Source organism: Crassostrea angulata, chromosome 4 (genome assembly GCF_025612915.1).
Source record: "Crassostrea angulata isolate pt1a10 chromosome 4, ASM2561291v2, whole genome shotgun sequence".
NCBI classification, from domain to species: Eukaryota; Metazoa; Mollusca; class Bivalvia; order Ostreida; family Ostreidae; genus Magallana; species Magallana angulata.
The window spans coordinates 38,517,053-38,536,963 of NC_069114.1; the positions used below are offsets into that span (position 1 = coordinate 38,517,053).

At 34.9% G+C, this 19,911-nt stretch overlaps 2 protein-coding genes and 1 long non-coding RNA gene across 5 annotated transcripts; 1 reads left to right on the forward strand and 2 right to left on the reverse strand.

The window, feature by feature from the left end:
• Window positions 1–792: 792 nt before the first annotated feature.
• Window positions 793–7,640, forward strand: LOC128181241 (E3 ubiquitin-protein ligase TRIM33-like). 3 transcript variants are annotated; one of them, XM_052849557.1, is made up of 7 exons: window positions 794–993; window positions 2,358–3,827; window positions 4,693–4,794; window positions 5,089–5,130; window positions 5,250–5,360; window positions 5,782–5,823; window positions 5,985–7,640. In XM_052849557.1, exons 2-7 carry the CDS (start codon window positions 2,363–2,365, stop codon window positions 6,626–6,628), a joined length of 2,406 nt encoding a protein of 801 aa, XP_052705517.1. In that variant the 5' UTR covers window positions 794–993; window positions 2,358–2,362; the 3' UTR covers window positions 6,629–7,640. The 3 variants fall into 3 exon arrangements, with proteins under 3 accessions (XP_052705518.1, XP_052705519.1, XP_052705517.1); XM_052849558.1 differs by lacking the exon at window positions 5,089–5,130 and having other exon boundaries at window positions 793–993; XM_052849559.1 differs by lacking the exons at window positions 4,693–4,794; window positions 5,089–5,130 and having other exon boundaries at window positions 793–993.
• Window positions 7,641–9,718: 2,078 nt separating this feature from the next.
• On the reverse strand, window positions 9,719–11,922 carry LOC128181607 (uncharacterized). The gene is made up of 3 exons (XR_008243337.1): window positions 11,777–11,922; window positions 10,241–10,336; window positions 9,719–9,991 (listed from the first exon to the last, which is right to left on the reverse strand). It is a non-coding gene; the product is annotated as an uncharacterized LOC128181607 (long non-coding RNA).
• Window positions 11,923–12,853: 931 nt separating this feature from the next.
• LOC128181189 (arginine and glutamate-rich protein 1-like) lies at window positions 12,854–18,949 on the reverse strand. Its single transcript, XM_052849493.1, has 5 exons — window positions 18,724–18,949; window positions 18,293–18,403; window positions 17,743–17,968; window positions 15,590–15,673; window positions 12,854–13,445 (listed from the first exon to the last, which is right to left on the reverse strand). Exons 1-5 carry the CDS (start codon window positions 18,903–18,905, stop codon window positions 13,284–13,286), a joined length of 765 nt encoding a protein of 254 aa, XP_052705453.1. The 5' UTR covers window positions 18,906–18,949; the 3' UTR covers window positions 12,854–13,283.
• Between the last annotated feature and the right edge of the window lie 962 nt (window positions 18,950–19,911).

Below are 19,911 nucleotides of genomic sequence, written 5' to 3' on the forward strand. Positions count from 1 at the left end.
GATCCGCCTCTGATTAACATTATTTAATAAAGAAAAATTCCAAATATTTCAGTTTTAATACATTTGAATTTTTCTAAAATCATCCATTAATGCCATAGGCGGCTAAGGAAAGAAAAATTGAAAAAGTGGGGGTTGGGATGGCAGACTTATCCAAATTCTTACCAGCAAAAGAAAACAAAATCATTAAAAAAAACATCTCATTAAGTCTATAATGTCAATCTTTGCAAACAAAGCGCCTCCCCCCCCCTCTCCCCAGTTTACCAAGATTGTCTAAAACTTTTAATTATATAAATTTTATTGAAATAAAAAATAATCTAAAGAAGAGATCGCGAGTTAGCCCCGTTTGATTCCTGTAAATGAAAATACAGGTTTGTGTGTCTGTCTGTCTGTGTCTCTCTCTGTGTCTCTGTCAGTCTCTCTCTCTCTCTCTCTCTCTCTCTCTCTCTCTCTCTCTCTCTCTCTCTCTCTCTGTCAGTCTCTCTCTCTCTCTCTCTCTCTCTCTCTCTCTCTCTCCATGAAAAGAACAGAGCATAAGTCTTCATTCGATGACAATAAATCAACGATTAGAGAATAAACATGTTAAATGTCTGTTGACTACATGATAATAGAACTGATATAAAAGGGAATATATTTACTTAATTGATCACATTTCTTCGCATTGAGAAGGAACATGCAATCGTAATCGCTACTTAATAATTAAGCTGTTGATCTTGCCTCGGAGATTGGAAGCTTCCCCTGTATATACATGTGTATTCATAATTGGTTTTTATTGAGTATACACAGGATTTAAAGGACCGCGCCATACGTCTGCAGATTTAAATACCTGCTAACCCATTGAAAAAAAAAATTACTACTGGGTTACACCTCAATCTGTGACCGACTTGGAGGTTATTTTCTGCAAATCAGTGCACGTCGGTGTGTAGAAAGCCGAACGACTTCTGATTTGTGATGGCGTGAATCTTCTGGAAGAGAAATTTTCAAAATTTTGCACTTGTAAGTATCAAATTCCTGTGCACCTTTTGTTAGCTGCATAAGAGACATTTAAATATTATAATCAGATCTGTCAGCGAATAGTCACATTTTGGATTGACAGTTTCTAGTCTTTTGGGGGTAAGGAAGTATTGTGTGAAGATTACTCAAGTATTTTATTGCAGTAAGCATACAAAGTCTTTAATGATATCAAATAAAAACGATTTTGCTTATCTAATTTAAATGAAGAATTTATCGGTAGAGTAAGTAGGATCGCGCGTAAATTTGTTCAGACATGTTTCTCGTTTATATATACATCGGAATTTATACATTGTTTTGAAATCAAACATTATCTTTGGCCAATAAATACAGAACAAGATTTGCATACAGTACTAGTTTTTCTTTATTTTACAACTGAGCGGCCAACTCATATTCCTTAATACGCATCATCATGAACTACTCTATTGCATTAAGGGAACTTGTTTTAAAATGAAGGCTGATACACTATATTTCATTTTCTCAATATCCTAAAATTTCAATCTTGAAAAAAAAAGATCTGATGAGAATAACCTGCATTGAATCTTCGATATATATATATATCTATCTAAAAAAATTTAAAAAAATCAAAGCAAAATAAAAACACAATACAATAATAATCGAAAACAAATTTTTGGACTATAACTATACTCCGGCCTTAATCATGAAATAAATGTTTATGCATATTAGTATATATATAACTGTAACGATTAAGGAGTTCTATATCAAAAGAAAATGCTGGGAGAGAAAGAGGGGTGAGGGGGGGGGGCGAATGTAGTAATTCATACAAATATTCCTTTTGTCATCTTTCACAATGATCTTTTTAAACCCCCCACAATGATCGATGCTCAATCTTTCTTAACATCTCTTGTAAATAATGGGTCAACAAGGTCTTCTCATTCGGCGTAAAAGAGGACACCGCGCCCGTATATTATAACTACTTCAATAGGACTATACATTCCATAAATTAAATCAATTAAACGAATAAATATACCACCGGCCAAACTTTACTCGAGTTAAGGTAGCTTAGAGACCGTTTCAAGACTTTTCCGCCATGTGTTTGCTTTACTTTTCATATTGTGTTAATCACATCTAAGAGTTAAGCATCGATAAACTTTATCAATTGATTGAGTACTTTGTATATCTAAAGAATGTGATATGTTTTAAACAAGCTCAATAGATTTTATCATTTTTTTGACCAAACATAGATTCAGGCTTTAAACTGCCTGGATAAAATACCATTGAACATTTACCGCTTCAAGCGACTTGATATGTAAGAAAAAAATTGGCTTTAATTCAACTCCAGATTAAAAAGAATTTAACATTCAACAAACTACACTCTTTTTCTGCAGGTAATATGGAAAACACGGCGTTTACCAACTGTATCCAGTGCCATAATGAATTTGATGAAAGCAGACGACATCCGCACGTCTTGTCTTGCCTTCACACCTGCTGTTCTTCTTGTCTAGAGAGAATCGTCAATGGAAAACAAATCTTTTGTCCGGATTGCCACTCCCAAACCGAAATTTCCAGTGATCCCTGCAAGGAACTACCTCTTGACACGGCATGTCGAAATTACCTGGACTTCGTCCGCATCCAACGGAAACCAACAGACATACAATGCACGGACTGTCCAGACCAATCGTCTGCTTCTTCCTTCTGCAAGGAATGTTTCACCTTCATGTGTCCAGAGTGCACTACTGCCCACAAGAGAACTGCCATCACCCGCAAACACTTGGTAGTTCCCGTCAGTGAACTGAAAGAATCGGGACTTAATGAATTCCACCGAAAAGACACGTGCAACAAACCGGGGCACGAGGAGCAAGTCTTCACGTTCTACTGCGACAGACGAGGATGTGATATTCCCATCTGCACGCTGTGTGCCGTCTGCGACCATAACCAAACCAACGGTCACCTCATTCGGAATCTGAGCGATGTGTACGAAGATTCCAAGACTGTCGTACAAAGCGTTATTCGCGAGATCAACGCTCGTGGTACGCCCATGTCGGAAGCTGTGGACCAGTTGGAGAAGGTCGTAGACGAACTGGCGGCCACAGAAACCGACATCAGTCAGGAAATTGATACCATCTTCGATAAATACCAGAAAATTCTTAACGAGCGAAGATATCAACTGCAGATGGAAGTTCAAAACCACTGTCAAGTGAAAAAGCGAGATCTTCAAGAAAAAGTCAAGACGTTGAAGTCTTATACCACTGACGTTAAAACTGCCACAGACTTTACTAATCGCGTTCTGCTTTATACCACAGCAACAGAGTTCCTTAACCTTAAAAACGTGATACTGAGAAGAATACTTGAGCTAAAAAATGTGAACGTGTCAATTCCGGCAAAAGACGATGTTGCACTAAGATTTTTGCGAGGGGTCAGTGACGATTCTTTTGTGCAGTTGATAAACGGTATAGGAAACGTCTCTTCTAGAGAAAGCCCAATTCCACAGAGCACGCTACATAACGGACACTCTGACACCGGACCAATGAAGTCTGGCAGGTCCGAATATACCTCGCCGATAAACCAGGAACTCTCGCGCTCACCAGCTAGAACGCCACCTAGCGAAGCTCCAAGAAATACCACCTCTGTCACCCCAACAACTCCTCAGTCTGTCAAGCGAGTCGGCGATTCGATTGCGGTGAGTCGACAGATGAGCATTCCAGCAGCAGCAACACCGATCAGAGAACCAGTTCAGAGACAAACCAGTCTTCCCGCGCCGCTGGAAGAGAAGAAAACCATGAGCACGGTAGCCATGATGAATGGCATGCCCAAAACCCCGGCAGAAGAGAAAACATCTTTCTTCAGCAAAGCGAAACGTAAGTCACGTGCTAGAAATGAAAAGTCACAAAAAATTTTTTTGGTATCAGGGACTTAGTTGTAAAACGAAATGCGTGCAATAGAAACTTATTTAGTGTGATGACTCAACTTTTCCACATATGTTTGGAGTATTTCTCAATTGCGCCCCGTGAAAGATCAATTTTTACCATATTGTTTGAAATATGGTTCAATCATGAAATAATACCGGTTTTTTTTAAAGTAGATAAAATACTGTAATGTAATTTGTGTGACAGATGGTGTGTGTTACATTTAGTCTTCTGGAATGTGGGTTGGGGTAGTTTACGTTTGTGGGACATGAACTAGATGATTACTAACCCTAGGTGGATGAGCCATTATGATTGATTGTTTCTTCGTGCAGTGCAATAGACTTGATATTGGTTTCTTTCACTCTCTGTTTCATTACGCCATTATTCACCAAAGATGCAGACATTGTAATCATTAACTTATTTGATGTTACTATCAAACTAAAAATATTGCTAGCGGAAATGAATTGAAATCCTTAAGGTGTATCAGATAAGTTGAAACTTTTGTAATTTTAACCTGGGCTTTTCTTACTGAAGTATAAGATAAATACAACTCTAATTACGTTCTCTGTAAAATATTAAAAAATAATTTAAAATCTTCACACCTACTTCCATAATCTTGTAAGCGGCGCATCGAATATTATGAGCTTATTTGCAAAACTATCAGATCTTCTACGATGCATATATTCAGATCTATTTTTTCATCTCTGGTTTTGCCTTATTTGGTGTGGTAACATAATATATCTACCTGCATTATGTTAGACAGAAATTTATACGATATTGCTTCTCGCTTTTATTGTGGTTTCAATCAAATTCATAGCACCTGATGATCACGTGACTGCTGACGTCACTGAAAAGAAACCACGTCCTTCCCCATTAAAATTGGAACCATCTCAACCATTAGGTTTGGGGGACTTTTTGCGTAAGTAGTTCCGCCCCATGTGCATGTACTCTATCCTTTGTTGCAAATTGCAGTTTCTGCATGTTTGTATAAAATATTCCAGATTTTCTCTTTCGAGTTTTGAATATTAGACTTAGCGTTTTTCCTATACTTGTAGAAGACTAACATAAATATACATATAATCAAATCATGTAGTCATATTTCAAAGATTATTTCACGTCTCGTTTTCTTTCTCCTTTTACTGTTAATCTTTCATTTACTGTCTTACTAATCTTCAACGTTTTATACTAACACGTCTGTCAACCTTTTAAACAGGAAATCTAGAAATGAGAGGGGAGTTGCCGATGAAGAAATCTGGTATGTGACAGATAAAAGAGATCATATACTACTGCTGTTTTAAAACCAAATGTAAGGTTTTCTAAAAAAGAATAAAGAATTTATTTAGTAAATGTTGATTCAGCGGGATTCTTTTACAGAGAAGACAGCCCAGGCAAATCGGGAGTCCTTCCAACAGCTGAGTCCGGACCGACCGTTCCAGCCCGTCACCTCTCCCATCTCCCCAAAGACTCCCACGACCATGCCGCCTGGTAAGTTGAAATCAAAGAGAAGAGGAAACGTTTGGTAGGCAAGAAAGTTACAAATTATCATTCCTGTAATATGGTTAGCAAACTCAATAGATGCAGTAACAGTGAAATACAGTTCAACGAATACGCTTACAATGAATTTCTCAAACTTGCAGTAAATTCAGTTTTATATTCGTATTTGACAGAACGAATTTAAAATGTTCGTCCTTGCATAACACTTCACTATACGCATGTCTTACTGTATATTGAACAACCTAAAAATGTTTTTTATTCAAACCTGTTCAATATCGTCATACCTTGTCGTTGAGTAATGATTTATCGATATTGGCGTCATATCAGACACATAGCAGTGGAATTTCTTGATCAGGGGCTCAAGTTGAAATTGAAGGTTGCTCGAAAGACTAATCGAAAGTTTATGTTTCAGAGCTGAAGAACTTACCTGGTGTCGTGTATGGGGATATTGTTTGTAAGTTTTGTGTTTATTTGTGGATTAATTGAGATAATTTTCACATTTTGTGCTCTATTCTGATGAGTGTTATCAATTACCAAAAAACGTGATGAATGTTAAAAAATCAATACAGTAGGTCACACCGCATGTAGTTTACTTCCCATTTCACTGTGTTGTAGGTCCGGATTTCACATTTGACGTCCTGACTATTCATAACGAGCGTGAGGTCTCCCTGGATGGCAAAATCTTACGAAATCGGAAGACTGGTAAACCAAGCAGTTCCGGAACCGCGGAAAAACAATTCCAAAACTACAAGGGAATTGTAGGTAATTTTCCCTTCAAGGAACTTGGGAAATATTACTATGAAGTCGACGTCTCCTTTACTATTTATCAGCCCCTGGAGCAAACCTGGCTGGTCTATGAACTGGGTATTTGTCGTAAGGATATTATTGACACCCATCACACAGTGGAGCGCCATGAGCATGCGCGATCCTGCTACGTTGCAAGATACCCGGAAGACGGCAAATTGGCTCACGAGTTCTGGCACAACCGTGACCTCTTGACCTACGTTCCACTGTCTGATAACACAGCGGGAATCACTGTGGATCTTACCTACGGTTTGTTGGTGGACACGAGACGAAGGAAGTGGACAATTGCAGACGTTGGAAAACAGAAGAAACTGCACACATTTACTGGAATCGACTTCACGGAGGCGCTTTATCCGGTATTCGGTACATACAACCCTGATCTGGTCAGTGTCGAGATGACTCTTCGAACAGGATCAGAAATCTCTGCTTTTCCGCCATTTTTGAAGGGGTTTTAGATTACATTAGACTTACACTATGATATGGCGTCATTATTGGACGTCAAATAGCTAGATGTGATAAAACCCTGTTCCACAGGTCTCCTTGCAAGAAAATTTGCACAATAAGAAAAGAGGGAAGAAACCTCGAAAGTATTGATTAGTTTATCAATATTTAAATTAATATTATGATATCATATACAGAGGCATATCAATTGAGGACTACGTCATCAAGTTCTTTTCGGAATAAATGGCTTTCCTTAAGCTTTTGTTGATATATCTAACTTTTAGCTATCTGACTACTGAAAAACAGATATGATTTTACCTAAAACATATTGCACCGTTGGAGGTATTATTATTGTTATAATCAGATAGGGCAAGGGAAATAAGTGCGCTCTCTATATATGGCCTTTTGAACAATTAAAATGTGTATCGATTGATGTAAAACTTGATGTTATAGAAATGCGAGATATTTTGAATGAGAGTATGTTTGGTGAACAGCACATTTTGCTGCAGCGATTAAAATTTATGAATTATTTATGAATTTATTGTATAAAAATAGCCCGACGCCGATTCCATTATTTGTCAGAAAAGGGACGTTTTCGAAATCGAACATGATGAATAAAAAATGATTTAGAAAAGTGAAATACAATTGTTGTCACAATATTGTTGGCAAAGGCCTTGTCCTTGTTGTCTGGGAATCTTTGTGCCAGTGAATGAAGTAATTTATTTTTGTACGGTATACATGTACTTCAAAACCAGAGTGAATTTATTATATATATTCTTATTACTTTTTTAATGATTTTTTTTATTCTTTAATTTATTTAAATAATCTTATATCTAATTCTTGTATTAACAGGTTTGAATTTAAAAAAATAATATACCTAGAAAAATCTTGTCGTGTTTTCCGTACAGGTATATAGTACATGTATATTACCACCGAGTGTGGGCTTATCGATAACATGATACTGATCACTTCTATTGTACAGAATGTATATATTTATTTAATTTCATAAATAAATTCTTAGCTCTATCTTGATTTCCACTTTATTTCTGTTCTGAGATAAAGGTAAATCGATGAATTGATTGTATATGACTACACACTGGAGCTAAGGCCTTTTAAAATGATGCAGTAAGGAAACTGAATACGATGTACCATACAGATACCGATATATCATAATAATACTGATATACCATACAGATACCGGTATATATCATACATATACCGGTATACCATACAGATACCTGTATATACCATACATATACCGGAATACCATACAGTTACCGATATACCATACAGTAACCGAAATACCATACAGACACATATATACCATACAGATACCGATATATACCATACAGATACTGGAATACCATACAGATACCGATATTCCATTCAGATTCCGGTATACTATGCAGATATCGGTATACCATACAGATACCGATATACCATACAGAAACCAATATACTATACCGATACCGATATACCATACAAATACCGATATGCCATACATATACCGATATACCGTTCAGATACCGATATAACAAAGATACCGATATACCATACAGATACCGATATACCATACAAATACCGATATTCCATTCAGATTCCAGTATACTATGCAGATACCGGTATACCATACAGATACCGATATACCATTCAGATACCGATATAACATACAGATACCAACATACCACACAGATCCCGATATACCATATAGATACCGATATACCATACAAATACCGGTATACCATACAGTTACCGATATACCATACAGATCCCGACATATACCACACAGATCACGATATATACCATACAGATACCGATATATACCATACAGATACCAATATCTACCATACAGATACTGATATATACCAGATACCGATATACCATACAGATACCGATATACCATACAGATCCTGATATATACCATACAGATACCGATATCTACCATACAGATACCGATATACTAAACAGATACCGGTATACCACACAGATACCGGTATACCATACAGATACCGATGTACCATGCAGATTCCGATGTACCATACAGATACCGATGTACCATACAGAAACCGATATACCATACAGATACCTAATTACTATACAGATACCGATATACCATAAAGATACTGGTATATACTATCTTAAATTTACAAAAATTCTTTCAAGTCTCTGTCTCATTAAATATGTAAAGAGTAAAGAGTAAACAACACCTTTGATATGTTAGTTGATTTGATTGTAGTGGACACATTGATATTGAAATAGTATTCAACCCTAGGGCCCTATGAAGTTTGACTTTGATAATAACAAAACTTTCAGACAGTCTCAGACGGATTGATCCTGCTGCCTGATCGTGGTCAGGCTTTCGTGAGGAATATTAGTAAAATTGCGTCAGAAATGAACCCTAATGATCAAGGCACTGGGTCGTGCAGAAGTACGATAAGGAAACAAAACATTGGTCTGAAGAATTATCGTACACTATTTGATTATCATTTGTTATGACGTAAAGGTTGATTGATTAGACTGAACATTGCAAAACCACACAGAAACTAATGCATGGTTGCTATATGCAAGTGATGAAAGTCAAGGGAATCCAAGATTATAAGGCTTATATTTTTTTAAAAAGGAGAGTAGAAGGTTTAGTTTAATTTGCTTTCCTTTCGACATCCTTGAAAATCCTCTTGGTCAGTTTCTATAGTAACGACGCCATTCACAAAACTCTCTGGTCGTACCAATCTTCTGCATCATTTTCAAATAGCTTTCAGATGGATAGTACCTTGACTAGAAAAAGTCAATGGCTTTAGGAGGCCGGATGAATTATAATAAACTATAAACTTTTTTTAAGTCAATAAAAAATCTAAATATTTCAACTTTAATTTAACTAGAAATCCTTATTTAAAGCAGATTGATATAGTGCATGAGTTGCCATGACCATCCAACCCTTTATGAATAAATTTATTGCATTTACAATTTTAGGGGCTGGTAAAAATAGATAGAGAGAAAAAGACCGAAGAATAGAAATATGCCTAAAAAAACCACTAAGCTAAAAATTGTCAGTTTTTCTTTTTTGTCACTTTTCGATCATGCAGAAAGCAACCCTAAAACCGATATTTAAAAATTTGATCAAACTGTTTATTTCAAATTATTCGGTAACTGGGAGAACAAGTTAATGTGTTGTTGGGTGCTATGTTGTGACAAGAGTGCGCTAAGTGCCGCTATGCGCCCCTTCCAGTACTCGCCCAACTCGTGAAGAATGTCGTCCCTAGCAACGTCGGAGTCCCCGGCAACGGGTACCAACTGCCTCGTGTGGAGGTCTCTACCTTTGAAGTATTCCCCTAGCTGATGCAATATGGCGTTGTAATCGGGTTTCACGGTGGTGTGTGCTGAAAGGAAATCATGAACAGTGAACAAACACGTAAAAAAGCTACCAAAAAAACCCGGTGAAATTTATTGCATATCAAACTTCCTAGAATTTTTTTTGGGGCCTCATTAATTTTGTTTGAACTATTTTCTGCTGAGTTTTGGAATAGAGAACCACAACTGATCGATAGTCTAAGCGACAAACTTGGTTGAAAGTGTAAGAATTATTTGGGAGAATGCGTTTTCAGCGACCAACTGAAGCTTGGACTTACTTGCCATTTCCTCAAGCTCTCTTCGCTGTATTGGAGAGGCACAGACTGACGTCATCAAAACTAAAACCACAACGCTAGCAGACTTCATACTGGAAACTAGACCAAAAAATGGTGTCGTCAGAATATTGCACCACACTATGTAAAGATATGAACCGTTGCACATTATATAAGTTGACATTCATCTTCGCAATTGAAAGGTTTTTGTCCCTATGCGTAACTAGGGATATATATTTTGGCATGATGTCAGTTCATTGGAGAATAGCAGATTGATCCAAAACTTTGAGAATTCCTGAGATCAGTGGGAAAAAGATAAAAAAGAAAAAGTACATATTTTAAAGTTCTGTTTGGTGAAAACGTTTAAATGAGATTCAAAATAGAAGATATTTTTTTGAATTATAACGCAATACTTATGCATGTATTTCTACAATACTTCTTTAAATATATATTGAATCCTCTATGTGAAAACCATATACATGTACATGTTCATGTTACTGTCATATCAGACATTAATTTTAAGTTTTGGTTACAAAAATACGGTAGTTGTTACCACGATAATGATACAGAATCTTGCCAAAAATTATGGTAGAGCAACCAAAGACGGAAAGGTATTAATTACTATACATGAATTATACTAAATAAATTTGCTTAGAAAATGAATAATCTTGCGGGGCGTCCTATTGAATGTCGGGACTTGTTAAGTGGAATTCGAGGTCAGATAACCATTACTGCTTGTCAATGTCCTCAAAATTGAAACCCTTTTCTGTAAGCTTTTATGTCCAACAAGTCCAACGTTCCTTGAAAAGTCCTCGAGAAATTACCCAACAAATTGCTCTCTTTTAAAACAGTTCATAAAGGAGAGAAACTTGTTGTGTATATTTAAAATATTTTGGTTTGGAGTAGCCAAAAAGTTGTGTCGAGCACTGGGATGTTTATTTTTTAAATAATGCATAAGCAAGTTATGGTTTAACAAAAATTCAACTGTATTCGTGTTATCGGTAACAGTGGGCATTGCAATCAACTTTTGGTTTCCGGATAGGCGTGAAATGCATTTTTATAAAAGAGTACAAGTTGATAACGATAAAAGAAACATGATAGACGTATAATTTAGGTTATACAAACGTGCAGTGTTTAACGTTTTACTTTCTTAAGCTTTAAATTGTTTATTTTTAATGATTGTGTCTGAAAAGGGCTTTTGTTAATTTATAAGGGAAATTTTCCCAGATTCAATTCATTAAGAAATGAGGAATCATTTTTTGAGCATTATGAAGTGATCAAATATGGCTGGGGTGATCAAATCCAATAGAGTCCGAAGGGAAGATCAATTTCAAAAAGGACAAAAATGCTTTATGATAGATCTGATCTCCCCCGACCGTATTTGACCACCTCATAATATTCGAAGAATGATTCCTTGTTACTTAAATAATTTTCAGCAATTTGACGATTAAATACTAAAATAGTCATTGAAAAATCGAGTGCCATCATAGACAAACACTGGAACATGTAAATATTGATAAATAAAACTGATATAGAACTCACCTATTGTGTAGAAAACTGGAACTATTCCTGTATTTACAAATCATGTACAATTCTTATCTTATCCCGGGCTCATCTGTAATGTTGCGTCGAACCTATCGTAACTCAACGACATACATACCTATATATACTATACCAGGTACTGGCATTACAATAGTTCGGTCATTCTAATCTCTGATGAACGACTCGTGTTGACAAAGAGGGAAACTACTGCATTATCTGATGTTAAAAGACTGGTCTTAACATTTATTGCATTATTTTCATGCATGTACTCCTCCCACTAAAAAGAGGCAAGGTTATTGCCCCCTCGCTCCTGCATGTCGGGTCTAAGTACACTGTACCTTACAGAGAACTGACATGCCTGAATAGTATATGTACATGTGTTTACTGTAGAGAGTTTGTCTTTCTCACGATTTTCATTTCCGGATGGTTTACTATACGATTTTTGTACCAAAATTAAATCCATAACGCCGTATTGCGAGCAAGGACAGCACTTTACAATAGAACTTAGATAACTAATCAAGATCAAACTTATTTCTGCCAACCATTCATTCATTAGGTACAAAATGTTTTATCTCAATACCAGTGAAATATTCTCAATATTTACATTGAAATTAATATTTTTTTCAGAGTTCAGAATCACATCACGAGGTTGCAAGTTCTTTTGTTCAATGCTGTCCCGTTATATCTTCAACTTGGGCATCGTAATCATGCATTTTTATTTTTTTTTTTACCTAAACCGTAATTACAACTTCCTCGGCTTTTCTGACAGAGCTTGCATAACACATCTCGCTTTTCAATTCCTCCCGAAGGCCTTTTTTTAAATTAACGAATCCCACAAAAGTATGCAAATGTTAAAATCTGCTATCAATTAAACATTGAAATTAAAGCTAAATTCTTAATACATGTACAGTATTTGATTTTGTTCATAATGCATATTGCATGAAGTATACGTTTTCATTCAGTCTCTGATGATGTGTCTGTCGTTTTCAGCCCAATCTTATTAAAGTGTCCAACATACTCTTCTTCTGCACACCGATACTGACACAGGCTTGAGAAAAATAAGACAATAATCCAGAATACTTTATCAATTTTATTTCCATATGATAATAATTAAGTTATGAGGGTGATTTCTGTCAAAGTATCATGCACTGTGAGATGATATAAGGACTTCACATGATGCACACAGACCTATTACACCTGAAAATGTATTTCAAAACAAATACAAAACAATAAATGTGAAGTTGCATCATGTAAAATCCTCCTTCTCATCTGTTGTGCAGCCCTACTCCCCCCCCCCCCTCCCCCCCCATACCCCGTCCAGCTCCCCAGGTAAAAAAAAAAATCCCTTGGCAGGTAAATGATTCCTTTCTGTAAGGTATACACATACAATTCACATATATATTTCACATACACAGAAGGAAGAGGACAACGGCTCTTTCAGATCTTGCTGACACTATTTCACTCCTTCATTATGTCGGCACAAATAAAAAAACAACATGAGGCGATGCTATTTTCCCCCTAAACTGAAAGACAGTTTGGGTCTGGCGTTCTTTTTGTTCAGAATGACTTCTTGTTCACGCTTTTTACGTTTTCTGTCCTCCTCTTCCATTCGTTGTTTCTCCTCTAGCATGCGTCTCTGTTCTTCAACAAGTTTTAATTGTTCTTCAGCCTGTATCAATTAAAACAAGGTGAAAATAAGATAAAATGAATGAGCTCCGCAGAAATACAATAATGAGAAGTAACATCGGGGTTCAAACTGAAAATTAGTTGGTTGTTTGCAACTATTAATCATTATTTTTGTTAATCTTCAATAAATACTGTAGTTTCATCAATATTTGTTGAATACCAATTTTCGTGAATTTCGTTGCTAAGGTGGAATGTCCCTCTGATAAGAGAGATAACTTCTGTAGAAAATAATATCACTTTGTTTCTGTTAACTCACAATTATTAATGCATGTAACAACAAGGGAGGTGGTGCATGCAATTTATGTTGGAAGGCGATACACTTATTTGAATTCAAAGATAGAAAAAGAAAATTAGAACTGAACCCATGGCTCTTTTGAAGCGGGGGGGGGGGGGGGGGGGGGGCAAAAAAGTAAAGAAAACTTTTACAAAATATTACAAGAAATGTATCATAATGAAAAAGTATTTATGAGGCAATATCTACATGACTATTCCTCCCCCTCTCCCCCCCCCCCCCCTCCCGATGGATTTATTCTTTTTTTAAATATAACTAAATTTTATGTACTTGTTCAGTACATGTTTGATGTTTTAGGCCAGAGAATATTTGGATTGAATATTTTTATTTCTCTATCTATAGCTCGTTTACAGAGCTGAATGAATTATAACTGGGAAAAATGTGACCAAGACAATTACAAATTCTAGACTTAGTTGATATCGTTAAATAATTAAAACTTATAACATTTCAAATGTTTAAAATTGAATAAAGCTTTTCTATTCTGAGGGAGCAGATATGGGAAAACAAATTTTAAAAAAAACGCTAATATCTCAGCTCATTTGATTCAAGACAGTATATCCCTGTGTTGATATCATATCAATTACTGGAAGAGTATTCACTTGAATCCCTTTTTGTGTTACATAACAAAATGCTCTGGTTTAAATTATATATCCATTTGCTATTGTCTTATCCAAATTTAAAAAAGATAACCTTTTCTGAAATTTAAGAAACTTTGGCAATTTTTCTTGCACTGTATGTAAAACATGTATGTAAAACCTTCAATAGTCTATGATAAAGAAAGATAACTCTTGCTGATTAACGCAATTTTTGTTGCAAATCTATACGACAAAGTGCTATTCTGAACTAAAATGCAGCACTTCAATATGTTTTGTAATATGTATATAAAATGTATATAACTATATATTATTTTCATATACATTTTGGATTTTTAATTTCATGCTGCGATGGTAAAATTTTGTTTTTTCTAATCACTATGTCTAGTTTTCTTCATATCATGATTAGATATTTTATCAATTTTTGAAAAATCTAGCAGCGCTTCATCACTTAAAATTTGTTTCATATGAATCGATTGATATTGACTTTGATGAAAATTAATATGAAATTTTTTTAAAAATTTATGGCAAAATTAATAGCAGAGGGATATTACACCTTAAGTTGATCCATGAATATAAATGTTCATTGAAATGCAATTTCTATTAACACTTTGTATTGATAGGATCATGAGCCACGAATTTACATATCCTTGAAACTGTGATTTTCATTGTTTTAGTTTACTTATACGTTAACCTTTCATCGCTGAAAATTAAAAGAAAATCGTATGTTTGTAATTTTCTAAATATAAAATTGAAAATGAAAACCCTCATTTTCCTATATACCGGTAATCCTATATAGAATGTCGGTGATGAATCGGACATACGACCAAAATTTGAGTGCGGCAAACAGATAAACTATCCAGTCAATTTACTTTATATTTTGCACATAGTTTTCTCATAAGTTGGCATTTCACTGTAAAAAATTAAAGGAAATCGTATGTTTGAAACATTCTCCCCCGAGACCTCTTAATACAATAAAGTCATAAGGCTGACCAAAGTTAATTCTATGTTTAATGGCATCTTCAAAATACCAAACCTACAAGGGAGGCCAATAAAAGAACAAACAAAATTTTCAGACAAGTAATTGTCATTCATTTACAACAATACAAATACAGTTAGTAGACAATTTCTCTTAAACCCAGATGTGCTGGTGACATTAAATGTTGAATTAACTTTGGACAGCCTAAATGCAACTAAAAATGCAGTTTTTCCCAGCATTGTATAATATCCTGAATCACTTACCAATTTCTTTTGTGCCTCTTCAATCTTTTTATTATTTTCTGCCATAATTTCCTCTAACTCCTTGCGTTTTAGTTTCTCTTCCTCCTACAAAAATGCAAGAATTTATCAGAGAGTGTGGGACATTTTGTCTGAAAGAATAAGAAATTGATCATACAGATTTCACTAAATATATATGCACATCTGTAAATTTGATCTATGTAAAATCAACTTCATAAAATATTTATAGTAGCATTATTAATAATTACAAAATTCATATAATACCTTGCAATAACATCATATTTTTCCCTAAAAAAATTTTGCATCCTACGGTATATACATTCTTAATTTCTATAAATACATACGGTAAATTGTTTGCTACATTTCATTCGAAAAATGATAAAAATGGACTGCAAAATGCCACAGGACTGATTTCTTGTCAGAAAGCAATCCGAACGTGACTGTAATAGATCTGCAGGATGTACAATGGACATTGTAACTGTGCAAATTTTGACAGCTGTAAAATGATGATTAGGCAAAATAGATTATAAGTTACCTCTAACGTTTTACATACCAACATCAGCAGTGAAATTCCTCCTCTTCAGAAAATATCTACACATTCAACTGGTGGATTGCCATTAAAAACTAACTCTTCAATCCAGGATTTTTTTAAATAAATTTAACTTTTATGATAAAATTTAGTTTTGAGGTTTTTTTGGAGCCCAGAACCTGATATCCTACATACACTAAATTGTCTCCCCCTGAATTCACAGTCGTCAGTGAGTGAGAGCAAAGCTCTGGTCAGAAAAGAGCAATGAAGAATGATTATGTCAAGACAACATATTCAATACTTGCAACATTACACGTATGCTGTATGGATCTTTATAAGTAAACAGCAAAACCTAGAAGAGATGGGGGTAAAAAAGCAGTTGAGAAATCTTAACACTTACATGTTCATTAGGTGGCTCTAAAATAATGGCTATATCAAAATGTAACAAACTGGCTGAAAACAAAACATCAGATAACACATGCACCGTGAACGTCATTTCTGATTTTTCAGGCTCAGTCACCAACATTCATAGATTGTCAAAGGCACTTTAATAAGCATTCTCAAAAAGGTGAGAGCAGGTAATCAGATCTGATGATACAGGTATGAACCTGAGAGGTTAAATTCATCTTTGTCTTTTTTGTTCATGGCCCGAGAATCTATGACTGTTTCCATTGTGACCTTACACTGAGGGAATGTAGAGGTCTGCTCTGTTTTTCCTATCCTCTTAGAATCTTACTGCTCTCTTCATAATATATATCATGTTAACTTTTCCAAATCCAATTCATTATCTGAGCTTTTATAATTTTCAAAGAAAAAATTCCATAGTTTATTTTCTTATTCAGAATTTGTTATTAATACTTTTTATTCACAAACATATTTTTAAAGATTTTACAGTTGTTAATTTATGATTTTTATGTGAGAGATTTGAAAAAGTTAACAACTATGTAGATTTGTTCACTATTTTTGTTAGAAATCTAATAATGTTAACTGTGAATAAAAAAATTACACACTCAACCAAATACATTGTATTCACGCTTTCTCTACACCAGTGACCATGATATGGTTAGGATTAACATTTCTGAATTAACCTCGTAAAACTAATACACACTCTAATTCAAATCTTGGATGTAATTGAAGCATTTTTCAGGAGAAAGGGTAATTACATAGGAGAACATAAAGAGATCCTTGAATATTTTGTCATGCATATACATGTACATGTTTACAAAATGAACACAAAAATCAATTTTTAATGCTACATTACAATACAGTTATGTTTAAAAAATCATTAGGGATTTTTTTGCAAAGTATTGAAAGGAGCAGAAAAAATATCACTGAGAAAGGAATTACAAGAAAACAAGAAAATGGAATTACGTACATGGTATTTTCCTTTTCCTTTATATTGTATTGTGAACAAATCTACACACTTTTTGAGAAACTACCTGACTAACGAGAAAAGATTCAAGGTGTTGTTTCCTTTCTATCAACAGTATATTCCAAATATAGAGAATTGTTAAGTTTTTCTTTCTGTGATTTATCTTGTTAATGACTTAAGCCTTATTGACTCCGAAAATAAAAATGCTGAACAGACCCCTACCACCCATACACTTAGGGAGAAACTTTTCATTACCTCTTTCTTTTTCTGAGCCTCTAGCTCAGCCTCTCTTTGACGTTCAAGCTCCTCTAGCATTTGTTTTTCCATGATTTTCTTGGCCTCTTCCACCCGCCTCCGCACCTCAGCCTCGATCTCATCTTTGCGCCTCTCTAGCTCCTCTTCCACCCGCTTGGCAACCAGTTCCTCAACTCTCCTGGCTACTTCTTCTTCAATTAACTTTTCTTCTAGTTCTTTCTGTCGTCTGTTGAAAACAACCCAGCAAATTCTTAGAATTTTCAAACTGTATCCTTTCCAATACAATATTTCCAGTGTGTCATTTCTGATTACTGAGCTCTTTTATCCTTATGAAAATTTTATAAATATAATTTTTTTTTTTGGCAAATTTTTTCTATTGCCTCATCAATATCATTCTAAGTTTAATGCCAAGGTTGGGGAGCCCTGGTATCATTAAACTAATTCTACAAATTGTCTTCCTATTACATATTGAAGAGACATTTTTAAACAAGTACTCATGTAAACACCCACTCTGTTATTCAAAATTTTGATGAATGGATGCACTTCTTACTTTAATCTTTGTCTTTCTAGCTCAGCTTTTTTCTCCTCCTCTTCTCTTCGCTTTGCCCTTATTATTAAATCATCATCGCTACTGGAACTACTTGATGATGGGGTTCTCTTTCTAAAATCATGAAATCACCCCATCAATGAAAATATTGATGTATTTCTTCAATAGTTTCGTACAATAAACTGAATATATAAGCATGGGTAAATATAATTATCATACATATTGAATACAAGCACTTACTTGTTATTCTTTACACAAGCTCCAATATGCCCTCGATATTGGAGCTTGTGTTAGTATTGTTTGACATGCGTAAGTTTTACTTTATGAAAAATAGCATGCATAAGTGACTACTTGAATATACCTCATATACAAATAATCAAATATATACATTGTGTATTCATGCAATGGGCGTTAGGTTACAATATGCTTTTTACCTTTCTCTTCTACTTCTCTTTCTGTCTCTTGACCTTGAACGGTTTCTGCTTGTACTGTGTCTGTTTGACACCGAAGATCTTGCTTCCCTAGATTTTGATCTAGATCGTGTGCGTCTTTTCTTGTGTTTGGAACGATGCCTTTGTCTACTAGAAGATCTACTTCTACTCCTGGATCGACCCATAGCGATTTGCAAAAGCTTTCAATATGGCGGACATGCACATAGCAAGTCTAATGACCCGATAGAACCTGTAAGCAACGAAATGTATGTCATGTAAAGCTGTAGAAAACATGTAAGGTAGATAAAAAATATTTTTTTGTAACATTAATTATTTAATTGGATTTTAATTTCAATATCTTCCTTATCTTGATTATTGTCAAACTATATATTTAAATGTTGACAAATAACATACATGTATGCATCTATTTAACGCAAATCAGAGACCAAAAACATAAAAAAAAATCTGTAACTAAACTCAAATTGTGTCTTTTTTATTTAATAGGATGTATTTAACAATATTAATATACAAACACGTATATAAAATGTTAGATGTATGAATGATGTATGCACGACTATAGAGGGAGTGGTGGTTTGACCCCTTTCTTACCCCCCCCCCCCCCCGGGAAAAATTAAAACTTATTTAATTAAAATAAAACTATCGAAAATAGGCCTTGGAGATATCAAGCACGTAGCATGCTGCATGCTACACCCGAAAATTTGACTAGCAAAAAAACCCACAAACCACCCCTAAAAATAAAATATGAGACAAAAAATTTTCAATTTATGAAATTAATCGTATTTTTTTTTCATTGATTATTTTTAAATAGTGGAAATTATTACAAGTGCTCAATTTTGGTTTTATTTTTGTTGAGTTATTTTAAGTTGAGTTTCCTTAATTTGCTTTTAGATAGTAAATTAATCAAATTTGACATGAAGAGCAAAATATTTTATGTTATGGATGTAAACAACTGCTAACTAATGCTTCTAAAATGTGCAAACTTATTTTCTAAACAATTAAGTGTACCGGCCGCGATATATGTATTATGCATGAAGTGCATGAATGCAGTTCTAGTAACTCTAACATGCAGCCTCAAGCAATGGTCCGGAGTCCGCATAGCTGTCTCCTACCCGTGGCAGGCGGGAGAGAATCGTGCATATTAGCCGTGGTTTGCGACGATGTCAAGACTAC

Bases quoted from the DNA above. Each gene is read 5' to 3' on its own strand.
- LOC128181241 (XM_052849557.1), top strand. From the start codon at position 2,363: ATGGAAAACACGGCGTTTACCAACTGTATCCAGTGCCATAATGAATTT. The intron at 5,361-5,781 runs GTAAGTTGAAAT...TTTATGTTTCAG, and splicing joins TCCCACGACCATGCCGCCTG to AGCTGAAGAACTTACCTGGT. The intron at 5,824-5,984 runs GTAAGTTTTGTG...ACTGTGTTGTAG, and splicing joins CGTGTATGGGGATATTGTTT to GTCCGGATTTCACATTTGAC.
- LOC128181189 (XM_052849493.1), bottom strand. From the start codon at position 18,905: ATGGGTCGATCCAGGAGTAGAAGTAGATCTTCTAGTAGACAAAGGCAT. The intron at 18,404-18,723 runs GTAAAAAGCATA...TCATGATTTTAG, and splicing joins AAGAGAAGTAGAAGAGAAAG to AAAGAGAACCCCATCATCAA. The intron at 17,969-18,292 runs GTAAGAAGTGCA...TGTTTTCAACAG, and splicing joins CTAGAAAGACAAAGATTAAA to ACGACAGAAAGAACTAGAAG.